Source organism: Monopterus albus, unplaced genomic scaffold (genome assembly GCF_001952655.1).
Source record: "Monopterus albus unplaced genomic scaffold, M_albus_1.0 scaffold125.1, whole genome shotgun sequence".
NCBI classification, from domain to species: domain Eukaryota; kingdom Metazoa; phylum Chordata; class Actinopteri; order Synbranchiformes; family Synbranchidae; genus Monopterus; species Monopterus albus.
In genome coordinates, this window is record NW_018128005.1 from 6,825 (window position 1) to 20,492 (window position 13,668).

At 40.7% G+C, this 13,668-nt stretch overlaps 2 protein-coding genes across 2 annotated transcripts in view; one reads left to right on the forward strand and one right to left on the reverse strand.

Annotated features, from left to right (window-relative positions):
- Positions 1-2,081: 2,081 nt before the first annotated feature.
- Positions 2,082-6,570, reverse strand: LOC109967096 (sodium- and chloride-dependent GABA transporter 3-like). Its single transcript, XM_020612451.1, has 13 exons — positions 6,417-6,570; positions 6,180-6,314; positions 5,896-6,033; positions 5,612-5,693; positions 4,937-5,069; positions 4,703-4,837; positions 4,475-4,578; positions 4,007-4,131; positions 3,772-3,884; positions 3,541-3,678; positions 3,344-3,446; positions 2,667-2,767; positions 2,082-2,292 (listed from the first exon to the last, which is right to left on the reverse strand). Exons 1-13 carry the CDS (start codon positions 6,568-6,570, stop codon positions 2,104-2,106), a joined length of 1,650 nt encoding a protein of 549 aa, XP_020468107.1. The 3' UTR covers positions 2,082-2,103.
- Positions 6,571-9,665: 3,095 nt separating this feature from the next.
- Positions 9,666-13,668, forward strand: part of LOC109967075 (kinesin-1 heavy chain) — a 20,331-nt gene continuing 16,328 nt past the window's right edge. The window contains exon 1 of the mRNA XM_020612416.1: positions 9,666-10,082. Within this exon, the coding sequence (XP_020468072.1) occupies positions 9,957-10,082 (126 nt within the window). The 5' untranslated portion in view covers positions 9,666-9,956. The remainder of the gene's footprint in view (positions 10,083-13,668) is intronic.

Consider the following 13,668-nt stretch of genomic DNA (forward strand, 5'->3'; position numbering starts at 1 on the left):
AGCGTCCTCATGGGAGGACGCTGCCAGATTGTTCTAGACTCCAGCTCTGACTCTCTAGCTATCTTACCTTGCCTGACACTCTGTTCCTGACCTCGGATGTCTGTTTTTGTAACCTGATTGTGATCCTGGATTATGAAGTGGTTGTTTGGTTACAGCAAGTAAAAGATCCTGTCTCTACCTCAAGTCGTCTGGCCTTATAATTGAGTTCACTACAAACACCATTTGGCATTGCTGCACACCATTCCTGACAAATTTTGATGTGTTGGACAGCAGCCGGGCTGCCGCATTTTGAACTAATTGCAACTTTTGGAGAGAGGATTGCGACAGGCCGGCATAAAGAGCGTTACAATAGTCCAGACGCACTGTGATAAAAGCATGGATAGCTTTTTCCAGATTTGCACGTGATAAAAACGGCTTAACCTTCGCTAACAGCCTTAACTTGCCAGAATGTATCAAAGTATCAAAATGTGTCACAAGTACGTACGTAAGTACGTAAGTTTTGCCTGAAGGTTCAATCTAGTGCCCACTTTATATTGTAATGCAGCTTACCTCCTATGTCAAGGACACTGTATTTCATGTTAAAATAAATCCCCTGGTCTCTGTGCAAGGTTCTGGGCTTACAAGAAACATTTAAAAACCCAGCGTTAAATGTCAAATTCCAACTATCGATGAATTGTCCTGTTCAGGTGAATCCCCACATATTTTCTAAATAAATATTTTTATTCTATCTAAATATTTTCTCTAAATAAACCCATATAGTCAGTGCTAATCTTTGAGGCGATTGAGTTGGACAGTCCAACTGGGGGGCAACTGGTTCAGCTGGGTAATGTATACTGTTAGAGCGACGAATGTATTCAACTGTATTGCATGTGCAGCATTGAGACTGTTCTTAGCTACCTCTTCATTTAGATTAGATTGATCCTTGAGGCCTGAAGTGTGCTCTCTCTCTCTTTAAATCAACAAAGCTACCCACTAATGAAACATGTCAGACCAGTCATTATTTGTTCCCTGTATAACTCCTCCTCCTGGAAGATCTCCAGGTCTGACCTTTGGTGGCTGTGTGGGGACCTTAAACTGCGGCCCAAACTCCCACCTGACTGGCAGGGAGGCTGCGCTCTGGTGACATTGCTTATGCCATTCCAAATAGTACCAGCAAAGGTGTTAGCACTTGGGACCCGGGGGTCTACGACCACCACTTTCTCGCTCCACCGAGCAAAACAACAACTGTCTTATGAAAATGACCAGGTGTACATTGAAGGGGTCCCCAGGGGGGTGGCATGCCAAACCGATGATAACCCTGGTTTTGCCTCACTCTTTGTCGTGCACTTTCTGTGCTAGAGAACATGGCCTCTTACCTCCTAAGTCTAATAGCTCTGCTCCCATCCTGGGTTGTAACTGCACAGGAAACCTCCACGGTCCATTTATGAAATGAGCCATAGTGGTTTGAAAAAACGCATATAACCTTATAACCTTGTATTAGCAGGAGCATGAGAGAAGTGAGGTGCAGATTTTAACAATGGTCACAGAGGGCAAGAAACACAAGGGCTGAAGATAGACATTTAGACAATATAGGCACTTGTTTACAACCTCCTTCATTATTGATTGTTTATTTTATTTTATTTGCCATTCAAAAAAGTGAAACCAATACAGAAAAATCACAAGATCTCGGATTCCAAGGTGATGTTTCATATTACTTGTTTCTTCCAAATGGCTGTCATAAACCAAGAGGTTGCGATGATAAACAATCAGACATCAGATGTTTGGTGGTTTTTCTTGACAAATAGCTTAAAAGAGCCATTGTAAACAATGTTGATTGATTTATTTTAGTTTATTTCATTTCAGCACCAATGAGACCTTAAATTTACAACTATTTAAATCTCTTCTACTTTCAACACTACAGTAATAATAATAATAATAATAGTTTATTTATATAGCACTTTACAACTCGACAGGAGCCCAAAGTGATTCACAAAAGGACACCAATACAAGATAATAATAAAACAAAAACCTATACAAAACAAACTACAAAGTATTAAAAACCCAAAAATAAAAAAACATCCCTATCAGAATAAGAAACCATTTGTCAGTCTCCTGGTTTATGACTTATTGTAAAACACTGACCTGCCTGAAGGTTCCTGCTGTCAAACACATCTGTCCAGCTGCCCACAGTGGCACCATGAGAACAGAGGAGAGCGTCATGGTCCATCCTAGTGCGTACGCCCAGTCAGGGTAAACATACCAGTCATTAACTCGGAGCTGTTTATACTCAACCAGATACAAGATGAAGGAAATCTGTGAAGTTATGGGGACAATGTTTGAGATAGAGAAATAATATGTAATGATATTAATTAAACATTTCTGTATCATTATATCAAAGGATTTACATTCATTTTTCGGGTCCTATACTGTATTTACACACAAACTGATCTTAGACACCTGCTGCAAAAGATACTTTAGATAATGAAGAGCTCAAAGTCAGACAAACTGTTAAATCAACTTAATCCTCGATGTTAAATATATAAAATATCCAGCAGCACCAAATCCAGCAGTATTGATTTGTCAGATCATTCTCAGATTTCCTGAGGAAACATCCGAGTTAATCAAACTAATCCAAAGTGTTTGGCAGCCAGTGGGCAGAGCCTCAGAGATAAATGTTTCAGACTGACCAGTGACAGCAGAGGAATGATGTATCTCCAGCACAGTTTGAAGAAAGCAGATGGTCTCTGTCCTGTCATGTCCTCAATGACGTCACGAAAGCGGTCAGCACCTGATGGAAGTTCAGATGTCCTGTTATGGTCAGTTTCATGTTATAGCTGCTGAATGAATTGTTAAGGTTGTGAAACATCATTAAACATCTTTGTTTTGTTTTTTTATGAAATGACTTCTTTTTTTTTAACCTTTTTTTAAAAACTTTCATTATTGACCAGAGTGGCTCAGACAAGGAGAAAATGCATAATGATGCCAGGCTTTAGTTAATAACAATCACCTTTATTTGGCCAAGTATGTTACACACAAGGAATTTGTTTTCGGTACAGAACTGAGGCAGCCATCTGCGGCGCCAACTCAACCGATGGCTCTAACCATCGGGGGCAACGGGGGGGTTCAGTGTCTTGCCCGAGGACACTTCAACATGTGGGCTGCAGGCACTGTGATTCGAGCGTCTAACCCTCCGGTTGGGAGACGACTGCTCTAACAACTGAACCGCAGTCACCCCCTAAAAATAAACATCAGACGGCACCCGTGGTTGAACCCTACAGCCCGCGGACTGTAGGATAGAAACATATGAGTAAGAAGTAACCACTGAGCAAAACCGGTGTTAATCTGACAAGTGACTTTTACTCACCAAATATCCAGCCCACTGCCAGACATTGACATATGGCCATAAAATTCTGACAGACTCTGGTAGAGCCATAGAAATCAATGAGTTGGAAGACATAAATTCCACCCTGCAACAGGAAGAGATATTAAAGTAATATAAATAATATGGAAAACATTGCATTTAATGAAAGATTTCTTTGTTTTGTGAAAATATTTGTTCACCTCAGTGACCAAGGTCAAATGTATGAGGAAGGAGGACAAACAGATGAGGAGGACAAAGATCTCATGTCTCACAGGCGCTCGAAACAGCTTTGGAAACAAGTCACTCACTGTGGTGATAACACTCTCCACTATGACAAACTGAGGACAAAGAATTAGCAAACAATATAATCTATCTGTGTACCTAAAATGCTTCTATTACCAAGTAACAGTTGGTATGACAAATATTATTACATGTGTGTCAACTGTCAGCAGAACGAGCATCAGGAAGAAGCAGACAGTCCAGAACTGGGGCAAAGGCATCATAGCAGTTGCCTGAGGATAAGCGATGAAGGCCAGACTTGGTCCTGTGGTTTGAAGAGGAGAGTTGATATACTTCTTTAGATTTGGACTCAAACATTACAGTCAACTGTGATTAGTTTGCTGTAAAGATCCTCAGCATTGCATTTAAATTAATATTGGTATGTACCTGATTGAACTACGGTGTCGACAGTAACACCCTGTTTCTGAGCCATAAACCCAAGTACGGAGAAAACGGCAAATCCAGCAACAAAACTGGTCCCACTGTTCAGCAGACAGAGCCAAAAGCAGTCCCTACAGGTCCAGGTGGAGTGAAAAACTCTTGTTATGAATGTAGATAAATATAAACTACACTAAAGTATATAAAGTAATGAGTATGGATGCAAAGAATAGCCTTTCAATTTTTTGAGGTGGAGTGAAAAACCCTTGTTTAAAACTGGGAAGTTTTATGGATGTAGATAAATGTAAATGACATATTGATTCAGTTATTGCACTGAATAGTCTTCCATATCTTCATCAAATCATCAAATGTTAAACACCCACATGTTTTCATGCAAGATCTGTGACAACAAAAATGTCTTAGAATCAGTCTAATAGGACACTGACAATGTTTTTGTGATTTCTGAATTACACATACTTGTAACAGTTGTTGTTGTAGTCATTATAGCTGCCCAGAACGTTGAGAGTTCCAGCAGTCAGGCTGTAGGAGAAATATATTTGAGATCCTGCCTCTATCCAGACCTGTAGTGTCAGAAAATCATTATCAGATATAGGAGTACTTTCAGTCCCAGTTTAACTTTCAGTGCATCTCTTTGTATCAGTAACTCTGAGTTGAATATTACGCAGGGTCATATAAACAGGCTACCTCCAGCTTAGCCAGGTGTTTCAAATCTGGATACAGGTAGTAGTAAACCCCTTGCCAAGCTCCAGGTAGAGTCAATCCCCTGATGAGCAGTATCAGGATCATCACATAGGGAAATGTGGCTGTGAAATATGCTACCTAAAAAGAAAATGAAATTAATGAATAAAAATGTTTGGTAGGAAGCTGATGAATGTGTTCACCACAGACAGATCAAGGTTCTGAATGTTTCCACAGGACCTTTCCAGAGGATCGGACACCTTTCCAGATGCTGAAGTAGCAGAACACCCAGCTGACCAGAAGACACAAGGCCAGATCCCATCTCACACTGCCCAGCTCCTCAATGCCTCCAGACATGGCCAGCATCCGACGTCTGATGGGGAATATTACAGATACACAATAGACCAACAACAACCAACACAGCAAACCATTAAGAATTTGGAAAAGTTAAATAACAGACAAGGCTTTTCTTAAACTACATTGACATTACATGAAGTGACTCAAATCTGATTTTTTCTTCATACAGGTGAAACCAGATCTGATCTTTTCATGGATGAATTTGACTGGTTGGCAGAGGCATACACTCTGTAATTCCAGTATTTTTGTGTATGTGACTCACATTTCGGTTAACACTGCACATCTGTGGCAGTTTAGGACCTCAACCGTGTTCAAATCAGAGCTGAATGCACCTCAATTATAAACATAAATTATAATAAATTATTAGATCTAACAAAAAGACCAGAATTGAGCATTAAAGCCTGTAATGTGAACATGGCCTCTGTATTTGTAATACAAATCCTTGATCTAGCAGTATATACAGTATATTACAGCATTGTCACTGGTGAGACAGAAAGTGCATTCACGTATAAAAGGTCAAGTAGTAATACAGCAACATAACCTGGATTTTGTACTTACTCCCAGAACTCAGTTGCAGCAGAGTTGGTCTGATTTGCTGTCACATGAGATGTATTGGAAGCCTGAAGATTAAGACAGTTAGCTAGATTTGGGGAGAAAAGCAAAGATTTTATTGAGTTGGAGTGTGAAAGTGTTTACCACTTATGACCTGGTGGCTTACTGTTTTAATAAACAACTAAAATCATGGTCACACTGTGCAGTGGGTAAAATGTTATCATCATGATGCACTGTAACATATCATCCAACGTCTTTTTAAACTTCTAACAAGTAAAAATTGGCCCTACCTGTATTCCAGGTGTTGTCACAGCTGGCCCAGGGCAGCTGGGATCTGAATGAGAACACCAAGTAGAAGAGGGCCCAGGCTTCAATTAAAATGTAGATGAAGAAACAGAGTGAAATAATCAGCTGTCCAACTCCAATTCCTACAGAAGAGACACAAAGCATAGCACCTATTGAGGAATAAAATTCCATAACCCATGGTGGTGTTTTAATCAACATGAAAACAAGAACAAAATGTCATTTCTGGTCTTCTCTTTTGTTGACAGAACACTTTGGTTCATCAACTCACCTTGTGCCAGCGGACATAGTTTTCTCCAAGATGTGATGAAACCTTCCTGGGTGTACTGACCAAGTGAGGTCTCTAGCAAGAACAGAGGTATCCCACACACCACAGCCAACAGACCATATGGAACCAGGAAGGCACCTAGGTAGGTAAATAGCAACATACTGTATGTCAACCCATAGAAATGACAAAGTACCATTCTGTAATCCAGCCTCTGGTAAATACTTAACATTCATGATTCACCTCCACCATTCTTGTAGCAGAGATAAGGAAATCTCCACACATTGCCCAGGCCGACCACACTTCCTGCAACAACCAATATATATTCTCTTTTACTGGCCCATTGTCCTCTGTCTCCAACCTTCCTCTGATTTGTTGTTCTTCTTTTTCTATTCATCTCGTCTTCTGCTCTGTGTTTCTGTTATTCCAAAGGACTAAAAACTGATAGTCACTGCTGTTATCGTGTCTTTTCTACATGCTGCATCTTACCAATAAGTCATATATAAACAGTGCTGTGCAAGTTCACGCTTCACAGGAGATAGCTCAAGGTTCAGTTCATGCAATATATAATATAATATAATATAATGAATTTGTTCTTGTTCATAATTCACAGTTTTTTTAAATAAGGTGCTCTGAGCAGTAGAAAAAATGTTTTGGTAGACTCTTCACCCACCCATCCATCCCCAGCCCCCAGTCATTACTCTTCATGTACTTATACATTCTTAAGTTCAGTGGTGTTGAGTAACTAAATAAATTTACTTAAGTAGTTAAGGACACAAACACACAGCTCTTCCAGTTCCAGTAATGTTTATGTCATGATTCTGCCTCTTCTGCTTCCGATATCATGCTTTTATTCTGACACCACTTCCTATTACGGTGTCATTGCAGCTATGGACTCTACCCTGCTTTGTGTACAGTTTGTTTGTTACCAGTGCTCTTATTAAAGAGTCAGTGTTCTGCTTTTACTCGTCTGGCCCTATAATTGAGTTCACCCTCGACATTATCAGCAGCTTTACACGCTGTCCCTGACTTAACAAATAGACACAACATGCCTGGCTTCTAGTTCTGTTTAATGTGGTCGCTTCACCGGGGTTGTTAATACTGAAGCATTAACTGGTTTTTCACATTAAAAGCAATACGTTATCAAAACAGTGAAAAGCTGTTATTGTGAAGCAGTCACAGGAAGTATAATCTCTTTGTCACTGACATTAGGGTGGATAATATTTGGACAAAGAAAATACTCAAGTTTGACTCGTGATATGGGCACTTCCTTCAGCTCACAGAATATTGGCAATATTAGATATCAAGTGACTGACGCCTTTCCTGCTCTCATTCAAGTTCACTAGCTGCAAACTGATCCATTCATTCACCCGTTCACAGACAAGTGAGCGTGTTCAATGTACATCACTCATTTAGTGTAATCACGCACAGCACTATATATAAATACATGACCAGCCATTCTAGAGCTTAAGGCTAAAAACTAAAAGCTAAGTAATAAAAACTGTCTTTGTTATACATAATAAGAATAACTTATCTTTGGATTTGTTGGCATTTGAAGACAACACCTTTGACTCTGGAATGTCAGAAGCGGCATTTTCTCCAGTTGTTGACATTCTTTGAATAAAAAGATAAATCAGATAATTGAGAAAATAATCTGCAGATTAATCTATGACCCCTGCACATTTTTTTATTTCTATTCAATCAGAATTGTATTTTAATTTGCCAACCATCTGTATATAGTTCAGTTAACACCTCAAGCTGTATTTCTATTTAAAAAACCTGGCATAAAGAAGGGTAAGTGTGAAACCAGCTCATGTTACTAAAAACCACAAGCTATTATTCTAGCAGTCCCACTGATGATGAACTGTAGACAATGTGATCTTTGGGAAATTGTTGCTCAGTGACAACCAGACTACCCTGTTAGCTCACACAGCACCACCACACCCTCTTGCTCCCTCAGTGAACACACAAGTGTGTGGGGCAGTAGAACTGGTCTTTGAAATAGTTGAGCACTTGCACATGAAAACAGATATCTCGCACTGGTTCAGGGAGTGGCCAGAAAATGAGTTCAGCTACTAGCACTTTGCCATGGCTTTTGCTCCATGGTGACATCTGTTGAGTGAGGTCAGACATAATGCATTTTTATTTAGGAGGAGGTCTCATAGCTGCAGCTCTTCCAGAAGACAGCTGAGTCACAGACTACTGTTACTTCCTTTTTCAGATGTAACAAAAGCACTAGTGTTCATTATACATCCCTTGAAGCAGATTAGATAAAACTGGAGACCTACAGTAGCAAAATGTCAGCTTTCTCAGTGTTTGAAGCTTTATCACACTTTCATTAGTACATTCATATTGTGTTTAAGCTGGTCCTTAAGGACAAGTGAAAATTAAATATCTCTATAAGGCCAATTTTTTTGTTTTACACGTGCCAAATGTCAACATGCGAGTCGTCAGTGTGACGAGTCGCTGTGGTGACCCCTAAATGGGAAAAGCCGAAAGTGACTTTCTTTACTTTCATTAATGTGTTTTTATTGTACTGTAATTTTTTTTACTTTTTGCAACCATGGTGAGACTTTCTGATTAACAGGTAAAGTTGGACAGAAGATGACTTATCTTTTGAAGGCTTTTTTTTTTTAATTTTGCTTGTTTCTCTCTCCATATACAGCAAATCAAAGGAAAACCCAACATAAAATGCCTTCTGCTGACAGAACAGTTTCAGCGCACCTTGTCATTGTTTCTACAAATCTCTCTACTGGAGTGATGAACACCATTCTTCTAAAAGATATTCCTTCATGTAAAGCTTTGATGATGGTGGTGGAGATGCTGTCGGACATGTTGTTCCAACATCTCATTTAACATCCGGGTTGAGATCTGGTGACTGTGAAAGCCATAGCATATGAGTCACATCATTTTCATATGTATCAACATTCAGTGGATGCCCTGTGGATGGGGGCACTGTCCACATGGAAGAGACCACTCCCATTAGGACAAAAATGTTTCATCACAGGATAAAGGCAATCACTCAGAACAACGCTATATTGATTTACAGTGACCCTTCCCTCAAAGCTGACAAGTGAACTCAAATCAGTAGTAACATTACTGAAGTTTTTCGACTAGTTTTTCAGATTTTTCCTTTAATTTGTCACCATTTATCAAACTGTCCTGTTAAAATTGAAAATGTAACCTTTGATATATAGCAAACCTACTGGTTGTGTATGCGTTTATGTACGCCCCTGGTGACCAGAGAAGGCCCCTTTTCTTCAAATGTGGCAAAACCAGTTCAGACTAACTTGCTGTTTTCAAGATAAAATACTAAATGTTCTTTGACATTCAACCACTGTCTTACACAAAATAAACAAGCAGATGTCTTAGAGTAAATTGTCTTTGCACCTCTGAGCACCATTTACAAGTATATTATTGGTTGTAGGTGTTGATTAGTGTTTTTGTTGATGTCCACTGGTAATTGAGAATTTCAACACCTCGACACAAACACAGTGAGGAGGGCAGCGCCGGGATGACGTCATGCTGATCCACATCCACAGCAGCAGGAGGGGCGAGGTAGCCAGCAGCTCATCCACCGGTATCATGGCCTCGTAACAGGAGAGGGGACTGATTGAGAGGAAACCAAGGATTTTTCTTGAATGCCCGAGAGATACTCGCTCTTTCTAAACCCTGAGATTGGGACAGAGGGGCTCGGCCTCCCTTTTTGTCCCCCACGGCCGCCCCTGGGATTCAGGATATACTTTATTTTATTGGTGAATTTCCATTCGTAAACCGTGGAAGATGGCCGACCCGGCGGAGTGCACCATCAAAGTGATGTGCCGTTTTAGGCCCCTGAACAGCTCAGAGGTGACCAGAGGCGATAAATACATTCCCAAATTCCAAGGGGAGGAGACCGTTGTTATCGGGGTAAGTTATCTCTTGTTGAGGGGCTTTCGCTAGCTATATGACAGAGCCTTCGGGCACGGTCGCCAGTACGCCATTTTTGATTGTCTGTAGCTACGGTAGTTAGCATCTTAGCTTGTTAGCTAACGTTAGCAAGGGCTGACCTGTTCACCGCTGCGTTGTTCCGCCGGCCCTTAGCTCTTGCAAACTTCTGGTGCCACCTAAACAGTCAGTTCACTACATTTAATCTTTTACCCATTCTGTCCTCATTTCGTGAACACGCCGCAGCAGTATTTTGATACTTCAAAAGGCCAGTCCAATTGCTGTTACCGTAAAATTTCACTGTTCACAGTTGCCCTGTCGTGGCTAGTAAACTGTCATTCAACAAAGCCACAAGCAGATCGCCTGGCACAGGTTAAAATGTCGCCAGCTTAACCTGACAAGCCTGGATGCTACTCGCGGGATTATTGTCACGACAAGTAGTTGTGCATGTGTAACGATAAAGCTGTTAACTATGAGCACTTCGCGTTAGCATGAAGCGTAAGCCAGCTTTAATAACAGACTGTTGGCTAGTAAGCTAGGCCAGCTGGTAGTTGACGGATTAGCCGGCCTTGGCTAGCGGGCTAGTTTAGTGCTGTTGCTACCGTAACATTTTCTTGCTGACCAGCTGGCTGTATAACTCTTCTGTGTAGCACAGAGTACTGGAAATATTCTCCCATTAAGAAAAAGGAAACACGGGTAATGGTAACATCAAAACATCATCAGTGACAGTGGAAATGCTAAATTATATGCAAACCAAAGGTTTTTTGTTGGCCTTCAGTGGCAAATAATAGCACCGTAGATTCAACTACATATTTAAAAGGACCAGAAAGTACTTTTATTTGTTTTCTTATAATCAGCACATTACATTTTGGATCAAACCCACGTTTGTCATTATTTTAATTGCCCCTCTAGTGACAGTGAGCCCTCCAGCACTTGATAATTCCATGGGCGCAATTTTCATTAACAAAAAGGGATACGCCTTTACTATTGCCATGCTATGCCTTTATCAACGAAGAATTTGCCTGGACGTCAGTTTGCCAGTGATGTGCACTTGATGCTTCATCATCATAGGCCTATACAGCATGTTTTAAAAGGCACTGTTTACATATTCAGGGTTCATACCATTGCATGCCTCCATATTACATCTGTATGGGTGAACTGAAAATCATACGCAAAAAGGTTGGTTTTTTTTTTTATATCTGCGCTGTAGCAGTCAAGAAGCATAACGGCAGCACAAAAGAGGCTGACGTCAAGTTTGGGCATACTAAATAAGCAAAAGTCAATGGTATATCATTTGGAAAAGGTCCTGGTTAAACATTAGAATTACAAGTCACATTCTCTTTGTGGACTTTGCTGTCTTAGTGATATGCTTACATGTGAAAACACATCTTTAAAAGTTTACAAGGCAATATAAACTGATGTTGAATTGATGCTGCAAGTGGATATGAATCACCTCTTTAGAGTTAAACTACTAATTTAGGTGGTGAATTTAGAATACAACGGGGCTATTCATTTTTACAGCTGTGGTGACTTCTTGAATGGTTTTGCTGACAAACATGTCTGGCATTTTAACCAAGGGTACTGTCTGTGCCTTCAGGCATGATGTGGCTTTGCCCAGTTCAGAGTGCCAGTCATAGTGCACATTGTGAGAGCCACAACTGTTGGAGGCCAGAGCCTAGTCTGTTGGTGCATCTGTCTTGAGAGGTACAACACTTCCAGTGCCTATAAGCAGCAGCTCAGGCCTACTGGGTAATCTTTCTGTGTATTCTCTCCTGGTTACCGGCTCTTTGACCAATCACAGCACTCAGCTGGTTGGGCTGGGTGATCTCTCTCTACTGGCAGGGAGGGTAATTATTACAGTGATGTACTTTGTTTTGTAGATGCTGTTATCCAGTTGACTGACTTGCTTCGCTTATTTTTTTTATCAGTTTTAAAACAATCTGGTGTGTGGATCCTGTGTTAGGACTGAATCTTCAGCATCAGAGCTCCATCCCTCAACCTGTGGTGAATCTGACCACAGTGTGTGTTGCAAAGACATCAGACCTGCAGCTTGAAGCATGGAATGTCACTGATACTCCAGAGGTTTTGTTTTGTTTCCTAGAACATGTTTTTGCTTTATGCCCTTTATCAGTTGTGGCTCATATTTAAATCCTGCCTGTGTTTTGCTGGACAGGGAGGGAGAAGTAGTTTCCAGATGAGGTAGTACGGGTGCCATATCAAGCTTGGTTTGTCAAGCTGGCTTTGACAGCATAGTGTGAGTGTGCAGCAGGTGAATTATTCATGGATCCATTACTTTCCTGTCGGTTGTGCCCATAAAAGATCAGGTCTTTTCACCCATGCTTTGCTGTCACAGCTCCTAACAGAACTGAGCTACTTTAAGATAATGGAGTGTTGTGTGAGAGTTAAAGGGGAAGAAAATGATTAGGGAGGCAAGTAAAAGTGCTCCTAACATGTTTAAAAAGGTAAATAATATAGAAGCAATCAAGATCAGCTGTTTTTCCTACCAGGTTTGTACCAGGAAGTAGGCTAAGGTTGCATATAAACCCAGATTGATAAATTATGGAATACTGACCTACAGTGTTTTACATAGCAATACCAATTCAGTTAGATTTCATACAACAAGAATCATGAGGATGCTGCACTGGGCAGTATTATAACAAAGCCATCATGAACCAGGAAGGTGACAGACTGCTAATGAATATTCTAACAATGCTTTTCAATGTAATGACATTTTCAGTAAGCAGTCACATTAGACAGAAGTAACAAGGTCAGTAACCGCAGTAACAATGATGACTTTAAACTCAGGCTCGGCTATTGTTTGCAGACTGTGTCTGGCAAGCCCGATAGCGGCACAGCTCTCTTGTTCTGGGCAGGGTTAATTGCAAGGATGTGGCTAGTTGGAATTATCAAATGTTGCTGCTCTGTGTTGCACTGAGGTTGCTTTGGATGTTTCTGTCTGTCGGGCGCAAATTGAGGACATCTTTGCTGCAGCACTGTGAATGTTTCCTGCACTGGTAAAGGTGATGGAGCTTACAGTGCCAGGCAGTGACATGTTTATGGTTTCACCTTGACTTATGAATGTGTTTACATGGTATAATTAGTGACATCTCCAAGGTGACACCAGCTTCTTGTCAACAGCCTTCTCTTGCTTTTTAAAGGTGTTAATACTGAACCTGACAGTAAGTAATCTACTGCCATTAAGGCTTGTATGTTGTGCAACCTGTGGTATCACATGCAAATAGTGTTGTCTTGTTCTTAAACTCTTTAATACATCACAGCTGGGAATCCACCCATCAGGCTGGAAATGAGATGAATCAGCTGAGGCTTCAAGCCTCCAAGGACAGTGCCATCTTGGTCGACCCTCAGAACTGCTTGTAGTATCAGTTTTATAACCCTGTGGTTTCATTCTTAAGTCCTGCTATTGATTGCTGCCTCACTGGAATTATGCACTGAAGTTCAAACTGGGCCACAGGACATCATAATTAGCTACACTCTGCTTGTTTGAAGCAGGGTGGCTCCTGAGCCAATGGTAAAAGCTTGGGGTCTACTTCAATTTATTATAACTGTT

What these genes read in the sequence shown, in the direction of transcription:
- LOC109967096 (XM_020612451.1), bottom strand. Translation starts at nt 6,570, where the DNA reads ATGAATAGAAAAAGAAGAACAACAAATCAGAGGAAGGTTGGAGACAGA. An exon ending in GCTGCAACTGAGTTCTGGGA is followed by an intron (nt 5,070 to 5,611) that starts GTAAGTACAAAA and finishes ATTCCCCATCAG; the next exon opens with ACGTCGGATGCTGGCCATGT. An exon ending in GTGTCCGATCCTCTGGAAAG is followed by an intron (nt 4,838 to 4,936) that starts GTCCTGTGGAAA and finishes TTTTCTTTTTAG; the next exon opens with GTAGCATATTTCACAGCCAC.